At 37.3% G+C, this 15,961-nt stretch overlaps 1 protein-coding gene across 4 annotated transcripts in view; it reads left to right on the top strand.

Annotated features, from left to right (window-relative positions):
- RERE (arginine-glutamic acid dipeptide repeats) overlaps positions 1–15,961 on the top strand; it is a 478,375-nt gene that overhangs the window by 241,714 nt on the left and 220,700 nt on the right. Inside the window, exon 1 of one of the 4 annotated variants that reach the window (XM_072608762.1) lies at positions 12,691–12,830. The exons of the other annotated variants lie outside the window; for them this stretch is intronic. Coding sequence (XP_072464863.1) covers positions 12,805–12,830 — 26 coding nt within the window. The 5' untranslated portion in view covers positions 12,691–12,804. Of the gene's footprint in view, positions 1–12,690; positions 12,831–15,961 lie in introns of those variants that run through there. 4 annotated transcript variants of the gene reach the window in all.

Genomic DNA, 15,961 nt, shown 5'->3' with positions numbered 1-15,961 from the left:
GAAGAGAAATGAGAGGGATGAGGGAGAAGCATGAAAAGCAGATCAGCTCCCTGCTAAAGGAGAACCAAAAAAATCTCGAAGAAATTGGCACCTTGAGAACTAGCCTAACTCAGTTGGCAAGGGAGGTGCAAGGGGCCAATGAGGAGAAGAATGCTTTCAAAAGCAGAATTAACCAAATGGAAAAGGAGATTCAAAAGCTGACTGAAGAAAATAGATCTTTCAAAACTGGAATGGTACAGATGGACGCTAAGGACTTTATGAGAAAGACAGATATCACAGAACATAGCGTGCAGATTCGAAAAATGGAAGATAATGTGAAATATCTTATTGGAAAACCAACTGACCTGGAAAATAGAATCAGGAGAGACAGTGTAAAAATTCTGGGACTACCTGAAAACCATGATCAAAAGAAGAGCCTAGACATCATCTTCCATGAAATTATCAAGGAAAACTGCCCTGAGATTCTAGAACCAGAGGGCAAAATAAATATTCAAGGAATTCACAGAACACCGCATGAAAGAGATCCAAAAAGAGAAATTCCTAGGAGCATTGTGGCCAAATTACAGAATTCCCAGGTCAAGGAGAAAATATTGCAAGTAGCTAGAAAGAAACAATTCAAGTATTGTGGACATACAATCAGGATAACACAGGATCTAGCAGCTTCTACATTAAGGGATCGAAAGGAATGGAATAGGATATTCCAGAAGTCAAAGGAACTAGGACTAAAACCAAGAATCACCTACCCAGCAAAACTGAGTATAATACTTCAGGAGAAAAAATGGTCTTTCAATGAAATAGAGGATTTTCAAATTTTCCTGATGAAAAGACCAGAGCTACAAAGAAAATTTGACTTTCTAACACAAGAATGAAGAGAACCATGAAAAGGTGAACAGCAAAGAGAAGTCATAAGGGACTTACTAAAGTTGAACTGTTTACATTCCTACATGGAAAGACAATATTTGTAACTCTTGAAACATTTCAGTATCTGGGTACTTGGTGGGAATGCACACACGCACACATACATAGAGACAAAGTGCACAGAGTGAATTGAAGAGGATGGGATCATATCTTAAAAAAAAAATGAAATCAAGCAGTGAGAGAGAAATATTGGGAGGAGAAAGGGAGAAGTTATATGGGGCAAATTATCTCTCATAAAAGAGGCAAGCAAAAGACTTATTAGTGGTGGGATAAAGAGGGGAGGCAAGAGAAAAACATGAGGTCTACTCTCATCACATTCCACTAAAGGAAAGAACATAATGCACACTCATTTTGATAGGAAAACCTATCTCATAATATAGGAGAGTTGGGGACAGGGGCACAAGCAGTGTTGGGGGGAGGATGGAGGGGAGGGCATGGGGAGGAGAATGCAATCCGAGGTCGACACTCATGGGAAGGGAAAGGACCATAAGAAAATAGACGTAATGGGGGACAGGATAGGATGGAGGGAAATATAGTTAGTCCTATACAACACAAGTAGTATGGAAATCATTTGCAAAACTAAACAGATTTGGCCTATATTGAATTGCTTGTCTTCCAAGGGGAAGGGGTGGAGAGGGAGGGAGCTAAAGAAGTTGGAACTCAAATTGTTAGGACCAAATGTAATGTTCTTACCACTGGGTAACAAGAAATACAGGTTAAGGGGTCAAGAAGGCTATCTGGCCCTACAGGACAAAAGAGAAGACGGAGACATGGACAGGGAAAGAGGATAGAGGAGAGAGCAGATTGGTCACAGTGGCAATTAGAATGCTTGGGTTTGGGGGTGGGGAGGGGATAAAAGGGGAGAAAATTTGTAACCCAAAATTTTGTGAAAATAAATGTTAAAAGTTTAAAAAAAAAAAAAGAAGTAATAAGAGCAATTATTGGGTACTGTTTTTCGAACTCTATGCCAGTAAAACTAGTAATCTAAATGAAACAGATGAATATCCACAAAAATATGAATTTCTCAGATTATTAACTCTGGAGATAGATTATAAACCATGGGCAAACTCCCAAAGGAAAAATCCCCATACTAGATATGTTTACAAGTGAATTCTAACAAACATTTTAAGAAAATTTCAATACTGCATACAGCATTTGGAAAAAATAGGTAACTAAGGTTTCCTACCAAATTCCTTTTTTGACACAAATGTGATCTTGAAACCTAAAGCAGGATGAGTAAGAATAGAGGAAGAAAAAGTATATACCAATAACCCCAGTGAGAATTGATGGAAAAATTTTAGATATTAGCAAGAAAGCTTCAGCAGTATATATTACAAAGATCATATACCATGACCAGGTTGCATTTCTACCAGGAATGCCGGACTGGTTCAATATTTATTATAAACATTATTGACTACATTAATAACAACAAAAATTATGAATTTTATGCCAATGCAGAAAAAAATCTTTTGACAAAATGAAACCTCCCTTCCTGCTTTAAAAATTTTTTTTAGAAATTATTGGAATAAATGTTTTCCTAAAGCAAGAACTAGCATCATTTGTAATGAAGATAAGCTACAAGTTTTTTCAGGAAGATCAGCAATGAAGCAAGGATGTCCATTATACCCACTACTGTTCATTATTGAAGCATAATCAGATGAGAATAGAATTGAAGGAATAATCATGGAATAGAATAAGCATTTGTTGCACTCTATGTATTATTATCACTTTTTAACAAATGGAGGTACCACAGTTACTTAATTGATTTTGAATCATAAAATGGAAATTTCTTGGAGTTCATGCAGCTCTCTTTTGTACATTAAAGTGAGTCCTGGTGAAAGTATGGGCATGCATAAGTTATGCAGCCAGTTAGCAATAGACCTCATATAGACGCCTTTCCCAGAGCCACATAGTGATTGCCAGTGCTGGGGCCGGAACTCAACTCTTCTGACTTTGAGCTTTAAGTTTTCCACTACCATGTACTTTCTCTAAGTGGTTACTCATTATTTTCTTATTTCAGATATAATTTTCATGCAACCATGATGTTAAAAAGTTGGGGAAAATATTCATATAATTGTCTGTGATGATTCTTTTCCTACTCGTAGGAGTGATTTATATCTTTTAAAATTGTTTTCTTGAGATAGTCTTCCTGGGCTGATTCTCCTGGAGAAAATTTTATACCATGATAACTTTCCTACACTTGTCATAAACCCTTTGAAAGCTCCTCTTCATGAATCTGTGTTTTATCTTTCTGCTTTATTTTTCTGCTGACACAAATTGGAAGGTGGAAGGATCATTCCCCTTCTCCTCCCCACTCCCCCAAGTTCCTATCATTTCTTCCCTGGCAACCAGTTTTCACATTGTTGGTAAATATCAATTCCAGATTAGAATTTCTTTGGGGGTATTTCCTCCTTTTGAAGGAGGAAATTATCTGCAAGCTTAGACAAAAAATTATTAAGCCTTTGCTTTTGTCCCAAATCAGAAGTAAAGATTGTTGAGGTCCCTCATCATTGCTTATGTTATATCTCCAGGCAAAATTTGTAATCACTTTCCTGAAATCATCATTTGTTCCGTCTTTCTGTTTCTATTCGTGCATTCTTTAGTATGCTCCCATTTCTGCCTGCATTGATTTGTATCCAGATCTTATCCATCATCCTTCCCTCTTCTGCTTCTTAGATTTCTTTGCATAACCATATTTTCTTTATTTTTTTTAAAAAAAAAGTTAAATGATAGCATTACCATGGTTTTCACTAGAAACCCTTTCTCCTCTCCTCCCAGACAGTTATCACATATTATGCATAGTATTTCTTAATGACAAAAAAGTGAAAAAAATAGGAACAAGTTATCTTTGAGAGATCAATACATGAAAAATATGTGCAGTGTTCTGTAAATGGCTAGTGTTGGGAGTACCTCCACATGTTTCTTCTTTTGAGTCATGCTTGTTCTTTGTATTTTTGCAATATTCACTTTGTATTTTTTGTTGTTGTTATTCTTTTTATTTACATTGTTATCATTGTGAATATTATTTTCTTGTCTATCCATACTTAACCCTGTAGTCAGCTCATGTAGATCTTGTCCATATTTCTTGGCATTTGTTAAATTTCTCATTTCTTATAGCATAGATATTCCATTACAAGGGGTAGCTAGGTGGTGCAGTGGATAGAGCACCAGTGTAGGAGTCAGGAGGACCTGAGTTCAAATGTCACCTCAGACACTTGACACTCACTAGCTGTGTGACCTTGGTTGGGCAAGTCACTTAACCCCAATTGCCTCATCCTGCATCATCTCCAGTCATCCTGATGAACATCTGGTCACTGGATTCAGATGGCTCTGGAGGAGAAGTGAGGCTGCTGACCTGCACAGCCCTTCCTTACTCAAAACAAGGTCAAGTGCAAGTCATGTCATTATTTCTCTGATGGTGTGGTCTTCTTCAGCAATGAAGGACAAACACACACATTCCATTATAATCTTGTACCATAGTTTTAGATATTTCTCTGTCAGTGGGTATCTACATTCTTTCTAATTCTTTGCTGTCTCAAAAAGTATTGTTACAAATATTTTGGTGTATATAGGAACTTTGTTTGTATCGATGGCCTTCTTGGAATCTTAACTTAGAAATGGAATCTCTTGGCATGAATCTAAGAATGTGACCATTTCAGTAATTTTGTTTTCATAATTCTAAATCACTTGCAAGAATAATTGTAGTGATTAACAGCTCCAGCAGCAATTCATTGAAGTGTCCAGTTTTTTTCATGTCTTCAATATTGACTATTTCCATCTTTTGCCTGATTTGTGATTTTGCAGGATATGCATTGTCTGACTTGCATTTTTTTTTTTAATTAGTGTCATTTTAGCCAGTCTGATAGATCTGGTGGTGGTCCTTCAGAGTTGTTTTAACTTGTAGTTCTTTAATTTTTAGTGGTTTTTCATATGATTATTTATAGCTTTGATATCCCTTGACCATTTATCAGTTGGGAAATGGCTTTATAAATTTGGCTCAGTTTCCTCTATATTTGAAAAATGAGACCTATATCAAAGAAACTTGTTGTGAAATTCTTTCCCCAGTTTCCTATTTTCCTTCTAATTTTGTCTGCATTGGTTTTGTTTGTGTAAAACTTTTTTTAACATACACAGTTCTTGTTTTCAAATTTTGATCACACTTCTGCCTGACTGATTCCTGGCAGGCAGTGGCAGGGGACTGCAGTACCATTGCAGCCCAGAGCCATTCTGATTGTGGTGGTTGGAGGTGGGGACAATGAGATCTGGTTGTAGTGTAATCAAAATTATTTGCTTTATGGCTAGTGATCCTCTGTATATTGTGTTTGCTCATAAATCTTTCCCTTAGAAACGTAATTTATTGCATGCTCCCTTAATTTACTTATGATATCAGCCTTTATGTTGAAATTATTTACTGATTTTGACCTTCTCTTTGTATATAGTGAGGAATGTTGGTCTATGCTTAGTTCTTTCCAGACTCCTTTTCCTGTTTTTTCACCAGTTTTTGCCCTGGTAGTTTGGATTTTTGGGTTTATCAAACATTAGGTTACTGTGGTCTTTTATTTCAGTAAATTGTGTGTTTAATGTATTCCATTGATTAACTCACCACTCTATTTTTTATCTAATATCAGATTGTTTTGATGATTACTACTTTGTAATATAGAAAGAACATTTCCCTTTAAAGTAATTGACAGTATAAAACGGGTAAGAATCTACCTGCATTGAGATCTTGTAATTCTTTGAGATCTGGTACTGCTAAACCTCCTTTTTTTCGTATTTTTCATTGATTCCTTTGATATTCTTGACCTTTTATTTCTCCAGATGATTTTTTTTTAAGCTTTGAAAAGCAAGTCTTTGGTATTTTGTTATGCCTCTGAATAATTCAATTAATTTAGATACTATTGTCATTTTTATTATTTTGAGTTGGCCTATCCATGAGCTGTTATTATTTTTCTAGTTGTTTAGATTTGTCTTTATTTTTGTGAAGAGTGTTTTGTGATTGTATTCTTGTAGTTCTTGTCAATGTCTTGGCAGTTAGACTCTCACATATTTTATAAGGTCTGTAGCTGTTTTAAGTGGAATTCATATCTTTTTATGCTGGGAAGCATATAGAAATTTGTGTGGGTTTATTTTATATCCTGCAACTTTGCTAAAATTGTTTTTTAGCCTAGTTCTTAAATTTATTCTCTAAGGTTCTCTATGTAAATTAGCATATCATTTGCAAAAGTTAATAGTTTTGTTTTCTCTTTGTCTATTCTTATTCCTTCAATTTCACCTCTGTGATCATCCCAGTAGTTTAACCTGTGTCAGTTGCCTTTGGGGCACTCGTATATTTCATTTATGACATTGTACCTATTTATATTTAATAGTTTGCAAGACTGCTATTTTGCTTAATGTTGTGTCTTCCTTGAATGCATTGATTGAGAACTATATTTCTTAATACTCTAATGAAAAATGTTGTTGATATTAATATAGGTAAATACCTGAATGTAGTTTCAAGTGTTGAATTAAATTTGAAATTTGTTTAAGAGTGTATTGCCATTTCCTTTGTTTCATAGGCAGTTTTGTGGACAAAAAAGTGTTTTCATTTTATTAATTTTTCAGGAACCATTTGAGAACATAAAATATGTTAAGAGATTACATTTGTTAAGAAAGTTAAAAGAATAGTTCGGTATGCTTTTAAATAGCATTTTATTTTCAAAGCCCCTCAACCCAGAAATTAGGAGCACCCTCTCCCATTAAAGGTCAACTAGACTACAACAGGACCCCAAAGTGGCATATGAGTCTCTTGTTATGTATATTATGGCTCTTTATACTTCCACTCTAGGTATTCTGAAATTGGGATATCCTTTGTCTAGCTTCTACCTAAAAGACATTAACAGGGTTCCTTCCAGAAAGATATTCCATGTGCAAAGTAGATTAGGTATCTGGAAAGTATTTCCTGTACTATAGAAGAAATATTTAAATTACAAAAGACTCAGAAGTACACATTCACACTTAATTAAATCATCAAATAGTAGTACAAAACTCTTGTTATTTTCTTTCAGGTGCTTGATACTTACACATTGTAATAGAAAACACTGTGGGTTTATTCAACAGGTATTTCACTTCAGCTCTCTACTGTCTAAGCATTTCACTTAAGATTCATATCTTCCTTTTCACAAGTCAGGTGGGATTAGTCTCATTTACCTTATGTTGGTCATCTTATAGAAGTTGTTTCAGAGGTTATTATTGCTGGCACCCAAGGCCTGGAGCTGTCAAAGTACTGAACTCATATGGTTGCTGGTATTCCAGGGCCCCTATTTGGTTACCTGTATTCAGGGAAGGAAACACAAAAGCATAAAAAGCTGCTTTTGTTTTGATATAAAGTATCAGGTTCTCATGAGCTACTCTTCCACTCTACCCCAGCTATACTTAGAGATGGTCACGCCATCACCCATAAATGTTACATTTCATGATCAAGAATACTGAAATTATCTTATCTGAATACATTTTTTGTAAGTTCTTTTTCCTCTGTGCTTTCCAACTTGTGTGTGTATGTGTTTACTGAGATGTCCATTTTTTCCATCTCACTCTATTTTCTCAAGTCATTACCCTTCCACTTGTTAAAGTTTCCTTTTTTACCTTTCTTGATCCCTTAGTGAACTATTTCAGTTCTGATGAACTTTCTACTCTCAGATGCCTTGGTTTTGTCCTTTATTACATTGCTCATTGTGTCTTGCCAGACTCCAGCCATGGAATAGTTCAACTACCTACTTGTTTTGTTCTCTTTGCATGCTGCTCAACATACTGATGAAGTAAATATGAGCCTTGGACTTGGACTGGGGAAGATCTGAGTTCAAATGGAGACTCTGACACTATCTGTACAATCCTGTGCAAATTCTTTAACCTCTATGAGTTTGTTTCCATATAAAATGGAAATAATGATAGCACCTACCCTCTCCAAAGGTTATTATGAAGATCAAATGAGGTGATGTTTATAAAGCCCTTTGCAACCTTAAAGTGCTATGTGTAAATATTACTACTACCACCACCGCCATCGCTACTACTACTACTACTACTACTACTACTACTACTACTACTACTACTACTACTACTGCTGCTGCTGTTACTATTGCTGAATTGAACCAAGAGAGGTTATGCATCTGTTGTCATGTCTCTTACCATTTCATGCTATTTTTATCTAATCTAATCTAGTCTTTTAGTTCAGTAAAGCCATCTTTCATTTTTTCTGTAACTAGTTCTTTTTTTGCATTTACCACAGTGACTTTTCTAAACTGAAAATTTTCTTCTTAGGTTTCCTACAGCAGCCTTTCTTCTCCCATTCTTTCAGCTGAGGGTCTAGCCTCATGTCGCACCAGTAATAGAAGCCATTTGTCTTCTTCCTCATCTTATATCACTCAGTTTTCCCCCACTATCTCTTCTTCTTTATTTGTGTGAAAAGGTGTCCCTTCTTTCCAGTGCCAGCCCTCTACTTGCAAACTCTTGCATTTTCTATCATTTAAGTGATTCTTTCTCTACCTGTCTCCTATAGTTGATTGTCCTGCATTCGTTCCTGACTTCCACACCCTCCTCTACTATGTTTGTTTTTCTAAACTCTTTTTCTCTCCATACTCTTCTGTCTACTTGCTTCTTCTCTGGTGCCTACAAATATAATACTTTCTCCATCATTAAAAAAAAATCCTCACATCATCCTACCATTCCCTGTAGCTTTCCTCGTCTGTCTGCCCTTCCCTTTTCAGAAAGATGTTATCCATATTAGTTACCTCTCTATATATATACCTCTCTCTCTCTCTCTCTCCCTCCCTCTCTTTCTCTCTCTGTATAGTATGTATGTATATATATATATATGCATGTGTATGTGTATATATAAATATATATATACATATATATACATACATATATACATACATATATATATATATATATACACCTCCTCTCAGTCTCTTCCAAATCCTTTGCAACCTTGCTTCTGGCTTCATTGTTCAGCTGGAGCTTCTTTGTCCACAGTTATCACCGATCTCTCCTCCATCTTGAAATCTTATATTTTTGATGCTACTTCAGAACTGTCTCTTTTAAAGTAATTAGTTGGAATCATCAGATCATTTTCCCCCCTGGAAAATATGGTTGCGTTTATCTTAGAATATAAAGTTAAAGAACAATTTTCTTTGTTGTATGCATTTTAGCTTTAAAATAATTTTATTTTGCTATCACTATCATTCCTCAGTATAAACTCTCCTTTGTCCCATATTCAACCATCTATTATATTTTATTAAAAATATTTTTATCAATGTTTTTAGAAGTGATAAAACTGAGTATGAGATAAGAGAGGAAGTGTCAGTCAATAACTTTAAGTGCCTGCTCTTTGCCAGACTCTGTGCTAAGTGCTGGAAATAGAAGGTTAAAAAGTCTGTTGGGAGGTGACAACATAGAAACACCTACATATAACCAAGCTACACAGGATTAATTGAAGATAACCTGCAAAGGGAAGGCACCAGAATAAATGGGTGGGGATGGACAGGCTCAGGTATGGAAAGTCTTGCTCTTGAAGATAAGATTTTAATTGGGGTTTTGAGGAAGCCAGGAAGCAGAGATGAGAAGGGAGAGTATTTCAGGCATAGAGGACAGGCAGTAAAAATGTCTGGTCTACACTCTATGTGTCTTGTTAGAGGAACAACAGGGGACCACTCTTAGCTGGACCTCAGAGTAAGTAGTGAGAGTGGGGAGGCTAAGGTATAAAAAGCCTCGGCTTGGCTGAGGGTGTGAAGGGCTTTGACTTTTATAGTTGATCCTTGAGGTTTGTGGAGGGCAATAACACTGTCAGCCTTGACCTTTAAAAAGATAATTTTGACATCTAAGTGGAGGGTGGACTTCAGTGAGCAGAGACCCCCCCCAGCAGCCTACTGCTGTAGTTCATACCTGAGAAGATGAGGGCCTGCACAAGGGTGTTGATGGTGTCAGAGGAAAGAAGAGGGTGTAGTGAAGGGATGTAACATAAGTAAAACCCAGGTCTTGGTAATAGATTGGATATGTGTGTGAGAGAGAGTGAGGAGTTGAAGAATGTCTGGGAGAATGATGATACATCCTCAACAGAAATAGGGGAGTTAAGAAAATAGGAGACAAAAAATCAAGTTCAGATTTGGATGTGCTGAGTTTAGGAACTCTACCTGACATCCATTTCAAGATGTCTTAGAAGCAAATTAGAGATATGAGACTAGAGGCTTGGGACAATGGTTAGGTCTGGTACTTGATATGTAAAATCATAATGATTAAATCCAGGAGAGTTTATAAGATCTGTAAGTTGAAATAGTACAGAGGGAGAAGAGAAGTAGTCCCAACTCAGAGCTGCCACCTTTAGGGTGCATACTTGGATGAAGGAATATCAAAGGTATGTGAGGAGTGGTCATAAAAGTAAGCAAAAACCTGAAGAGACTTTTTATTGGGCAGTTAGGTGGTGTAGGACATAAAGTGCCTGGCCTAAAGTGAGGAAGACTCATTTTCCTGAGTTTATGTTCATGCTCAGACAGTTCCTAACTGTGTGAACCTGGGCAAGTTACTTCACCTTTTTTGCCTCAGTTTCCTCATCATTGAAATGAGCTGGAGAAGAAAATGGGAAATCACTTGAGGATCTTTGCCAAGAAAAGCCCCCAAAGGGGTCCTGACGGAAATGACTAAAAACAATAACATAAAAGTAAGAAGAGCTACAAGAGGGTTGTGTCAGTAAAAACCAGAGAAAAGAGAGTATCAAGAAGGAGAATGTGATCAACACTGTCAGAGGCTGCAGAGAGGTTAAGAAATGTGACCATTAAACAGTCATCATAGTTTGGAGAGAGTAATTTCAGTGGAACAATGAGGGCAGAAGCTTGACTAGTAAGAAGAATGTGAGAGGAAAAGAAATGGAAACATATGTTACACATGGTAACCTCTAGGACTTTAGTCACAAAAGATCTAGGGTCATGGCTAGTGGGAATAGAATATGCAATGAGAATTTTTTTGTGGATGGGAGATATGGGAAGGTTTATAGGTAGTAGAGAAGCAGCTAATAGACAGGGAGAGATTGAAGATGTGAGCATGTGGGGATGATAGAAGGGCAGCCTGCTACCAAGGATGGGATGGAATGAGATCACTTTGTCATAAAGGGCTCTGCTTTGATAGGAAGGGCTGCCTCATATGACATTCAGTGCATTAAAGGAGAGTGGCTCATACCTTGGGGAGGTGAGATGAGGATAGTAGGCCAGAGAGCATAGGGCCAGTGGCTTCCTTTTTTCCACTAACATACAAAGTGTGATTCTTGGTGGGGTTTGGATGATTTGTCTTTTATTACACTTTGAGGAAGTCTCAAAGCAAACTACTTTTGGGTATAGGATCCACCTATTTCCTAAGAATCTGTACCTCAGATCTCTCTTTTCAGGGTTGAGACAGCTAGGTAGCCCTGTGGTTAGAGCTCCAGACCTAGTCAGAAAGATATGACACCAATACAGTAAGGCAACTGGATGACTGGCCCTGGAGTAGGGCATAATTAAGTTAAAATCTAGTGTCAGACACTTAGTACCTGTGTGACCCTGGGCAAGTCACTTCACTTCTGTTTTCTGCAGTTTCCTCATGTGCCAAGTGGAAATAATAATAGCACCTACTTATCAAGGTTGTTGTGAGGATCAATGAGATAATCTTTGTCAAATGCTTAGCACAGTGTCTGACACATGGCTGATGCCATAGAAATGGTGTTATCATTATTGTCTCCTCCGGGATTTTCTGCATCAGAAGGAATGGAACTTTTCAGATATTGAATTTGATCCTGATTGCCATTCAGTACAATGGTCTTGAACCATCTTCTAGGATAGGCAGCCTGATTTAGTGAACAAAATGCTGCTGAATATGGAGTTAGTAGTGCATAGTAATATACAAAAATGTCATAGGACATTTTTGAGAATCAAACAAGAATAATGGCTACAAAGGCTTTGCAGATCTTATTGTCCTATAGGAACATTTCATATTAGCTCTTATTTGAGTATATTGGCATTCATTGGCATTGCAAGCTTTTCCTAAATTGTGTGGTCCTTTGCTAACTGACTGAAATCAAGGACAGGTTGCTAAACAAAATGTCCCTTTGTTCCTTTGTAAAATGGGAATTATAACATTTACACTGCCAACCTCATTAGGTAATCTGAGGAGGAGGGAGAGCACCTTGGCAAACCTTGAAGGAACTGTATCAATTAGAATTGCTATTACAAGTTTTCAAAGCCTTCAGAATAACATTGACTGGATTTTTATGTGGATTATTTACTGATACATTTCAAAATATCTTATGATATTTTTTATTTTATTGAAGAGTAATATATAAAAACACTATGGTAAAGTGATCTGTTTCTGTACCTTTGATTCTTGTGGACTTTGCAAAATTGGGATGGGCTCTGTTTCAAATGTCTCTTGATTGCTGCAACTGTCCAATCTACACTGCTCTACAAACAACGCATTTCAGAAAAGCTTCTTGATGACTGGGTTGAATGTTCCTCATGCTGTTGGCTGTCTTAGAACCCCTCACAGCGGCCCCACTTCCCTGCACACTAGCTTGGTATGCAGGGAGAAGCTGCAGAGTCTGCTGGCTGTGCTTTATTTACGGAAACAGCAGGGTTGAGATTGATTGCGGTGAGAGACAGTGTATGGATGAGGGAGGGTCACAGCACATGCTCAGTCCTGTCAGTCTGAGGGGGAAGTTTCTGCGTTCTGCGTGAAGGCTTAGGTCATAGCACAAGCTCAGTGAAAGCTCTCTGAGGTCTCTCAGACTGCATGTGCCTCCATTTTGAGTTGTTAGAGTAGAAAAAGGCAGAGTTTTAGCAGTAAGTAAAGGTTCAAGAATACAGCTAGACCCACAAGAGCCGCTGGTTAGGCATGGATGATCCATTCAGCCCCTGCAGGTAGGCTACTTTATTCTGGCCTCACCCAACCGGGATGGCTTTTGCTGCTGTTTCTGACTTCTGAAAATGTTTATGAAATCATTTCATTATTCATAATGCATGTTCCTAAGAACCTTTAATATATACCAGCCTAGCTGTGCAGGTGGTTTCTGAATGCATGAAGAGCAAGCTTGTAAGAGCTGACCCTGTTCAGAGATGCATGGAGCAAATGCAGAATGTAAAGCCATGTGAAATTCCCTCCCTCCTTCCCTCCCTCCCTCCCATCTCCTTCCCGACCCCTTGTTATGGTTTCAGTTGCTCAATATGCATGGGCCCAGGTTTGTTGCCTGCCTTCAGGGAGCTGTGGGTCTAATCTGCAGGATTCTCTGTTCCCTGTCGCTATTGAGGAATGTTTGGGCCTTTGAGAGACTGCTTGGACAGTATTTTAGGGAGGATGCTAAGTAGTCTGCTATTGGTTACTTGGAAGGTGGGTGGAAACTTGTTTTGATTGAGTATCTTTTCCCAGTGGAAATTATAGTTTGTGATGTTTTTCTGAAGTATAGAGAAGTAGATAACATGTACGTTGTGCTCCTCAGTTGTAATTCAGAGGCAGCAAATAGTTGTAGAATATCAACAATGCCATTTCATGATTGTCAGTGTCCTTTAAGGGAAACTTGTTGTGTTACATGTGTCTGTGCTTTGCCAGCCTTTGGTAGGCAAAAATAGACAGGGTGAAAAATGTTTAACAATTCTAAAATCATAGACGTTTAGAGCAGGAATGAATCTTAGAAATAACCTAGCCCCTTATTTTATGGATGCAGAAATTGAGACCCAGAAAAGAATAATGACTTAGTCAAGGTCACACAGTAATGAAGGGAAGAGCAAGGACACTAGCTCATGTCTTCTGACTCCAAATTCAGTGTTCTTTGCTCTGCACTTCAGCTGCAGTATCCTAGATTTCATGGGTTTATGAAAAACTGCTCTATGTTGATTAGTAGTCAGGTGAATTGGTTTACATTGTGTAGGTCTTGGTCAGGGGTGGGGAACCTGCAGTCTCAAGGCCATATGTGCCACAGGTTCCCCACCCATGGTCTAGATGGTCATTCCTTCATAGTAGAAAATAATGTGAGTCTTGATAATCATAGGGATTTCATTTGCAGTTTCTGTGCAGCAAAAGCTCAAGTCTGGCCTGGGGAAAGGTGGAGACATGGATGGAACCTTATTCAGAAGAAATCTTTTGCTTTCTAGAAATCATATTGATAAAGTGCTTTGTAAACCTTAAAGTGCCATATAAATTAGCCTTCTTCATATGGTTATTATTATTATTGCCCAGATTTTTAAAAGGTGTCTTTGAAATATTTTTGTTGGGTTAGTTCTAATATTTAGTTAGAAAGGCTTAATGTCACTGAGTACTTACCAGCTGTAGACCTCTGTTTGAGTTCCGGTTTAGAGAGAAGAGATAATAGTGTTGTGGGCCCCCCCCCCCCCTTTATTTTGTTATTGCTCATTTCCAGTCCTCTGCCTGTAGGTGAATGTTTAGCGATGAAGGAAAAATTATGATCCATGTTGGAGCTTTGTAATAGTTTAAAAAACAATTTGGTTTTATAGTCATTAATGGAAATCTCTTCCCTGTTCCCCACAGTGATCCCCTCTTTATAACAAAGAGAAACGGTTTAGCCAAACCAACTGACACAGTGTCCTTCTCTGATTGTGTATGCATCTTCCTTCCCCATTGTCCCCTTCCCAAGAGTGGAGATATATGGTCTCAACTTTGCACAAATGAAATTGTTTTCTACAATTATATTAGACTTTCAGCCAGAATTATATTTGAAAGATTGAAGCAATAAATGCACTTAAAAATATCTCTGTATCTCTCTTGCCATCCTCTTCTTCATGTCTCTAACCCCCAAACAAAACCATGAGAGGGAGTCAGCCCTATAGTAAGAAACTTGAACAACCCTACCTTCTTAATCTTGAGTTTCTTCCTGTCCTCAGGTAGGATGTTTTATTTTGGTAGAAGCTTACATTGTGGCATGTGCTATTCAGAACTTTGAAGATACTTATGAGGGACTAGGGCTCTGGGAAGTCATCATTTGGGGTTGGAATCAGAGAAAGATTTGTTAATACAATATTATAATATGTTTTGGTTTCATAATAAGCTTGTCCATTTTAAAGAGATGTATTGTGATACAATTGAGTTGTTTTAAGAGCTTTAACTTTCCTCTTACTATTGCCTCCAGTAATAACCTACATTGTTATATTGTAGCATTCTTCTTTTTTAGTCATCCCTGCACTTGAGGACAATTGTTTTCACCATGGAGATTAAGGCCCTAAGAACTCAGGCTTGTAGCCCCTTTTGATAATTCAGTTAGTCAGCTAATATTTTTCATTGGTTCCCTTAAGCCCTGATGAATTAAAGCAATACCAATCAGGACCTAAGATAATACTAGCAGAAAGAGTAAAATTAAAATACCAAAAGCATGTAGTGACTTTGCTATGAAAATGCTTACTAAAATACATACCTTAAGTACAAGAATGTTAAGATGAGTACCAACACTGATTCAGTGATTAAAATGTAAACATTACTTAATCTTTAGCATAGAATTCTGTGCATTATATGATTCTTGATATTTTGACCCAACCTCGACCTAGAACAAATTTTGTTTCACTAATCTGGAATCAGTAGACAGAAGGTTTCAGAGACATGTTTAAGGCTTAGTGTGATGAAAAATTTCCTACTATTTACAGATATTTAAAAGTGAATGAGACAACTTGGGAGAGGAGATAGTAAGTCTATTTTTTACTCCACACATCTTCAAACAAAACTGCTGAGCCACTTCGCCTCTGTTCTACAGGGATTCTTGTTCAATTATGGATTGGAATTGAATGGTCTTTGAAGTCCTGTCCAACCCTGAGATTTTGTGATCTCATAATTTTGGGGAGTAGTAGGACTTACTCTGCACCAAATATATGGGAACTATTTTCAGAGAGCCACCCTTCATCTTTGTGCTACTTTAAATCAACCGTAGTCATTAAATCTGTCTCTTAGCTAGTTAATATGTAATTGTCTTAAAGTAGATGGTCATTTATGCCCAAGTGAAACAGAATGGGAGTATCATCAGGCTCTTTAATACTTATGGATTAAGTCGTTT

Source organism: Notamacropus eugenii, chromosome 5 (assembly GCF_028372415.1).
Source record: "Notamacropus eugenii isolate mMacEug1 chromosome 5, mMacEug1.pri_v2, whole genome shotgun sequence".
In the NCBI taxonomy this organism is placed as follows: domain Eukaryota; kingdom Metazoa; phylum Chordata; class Mammalia; order Diprotodontia; family Macropodidae; genus Notamacropus; species Notamacropus eugenii.
This window is presented reverse-complemented; position numbering and strand designations above follow the sequence as displayed.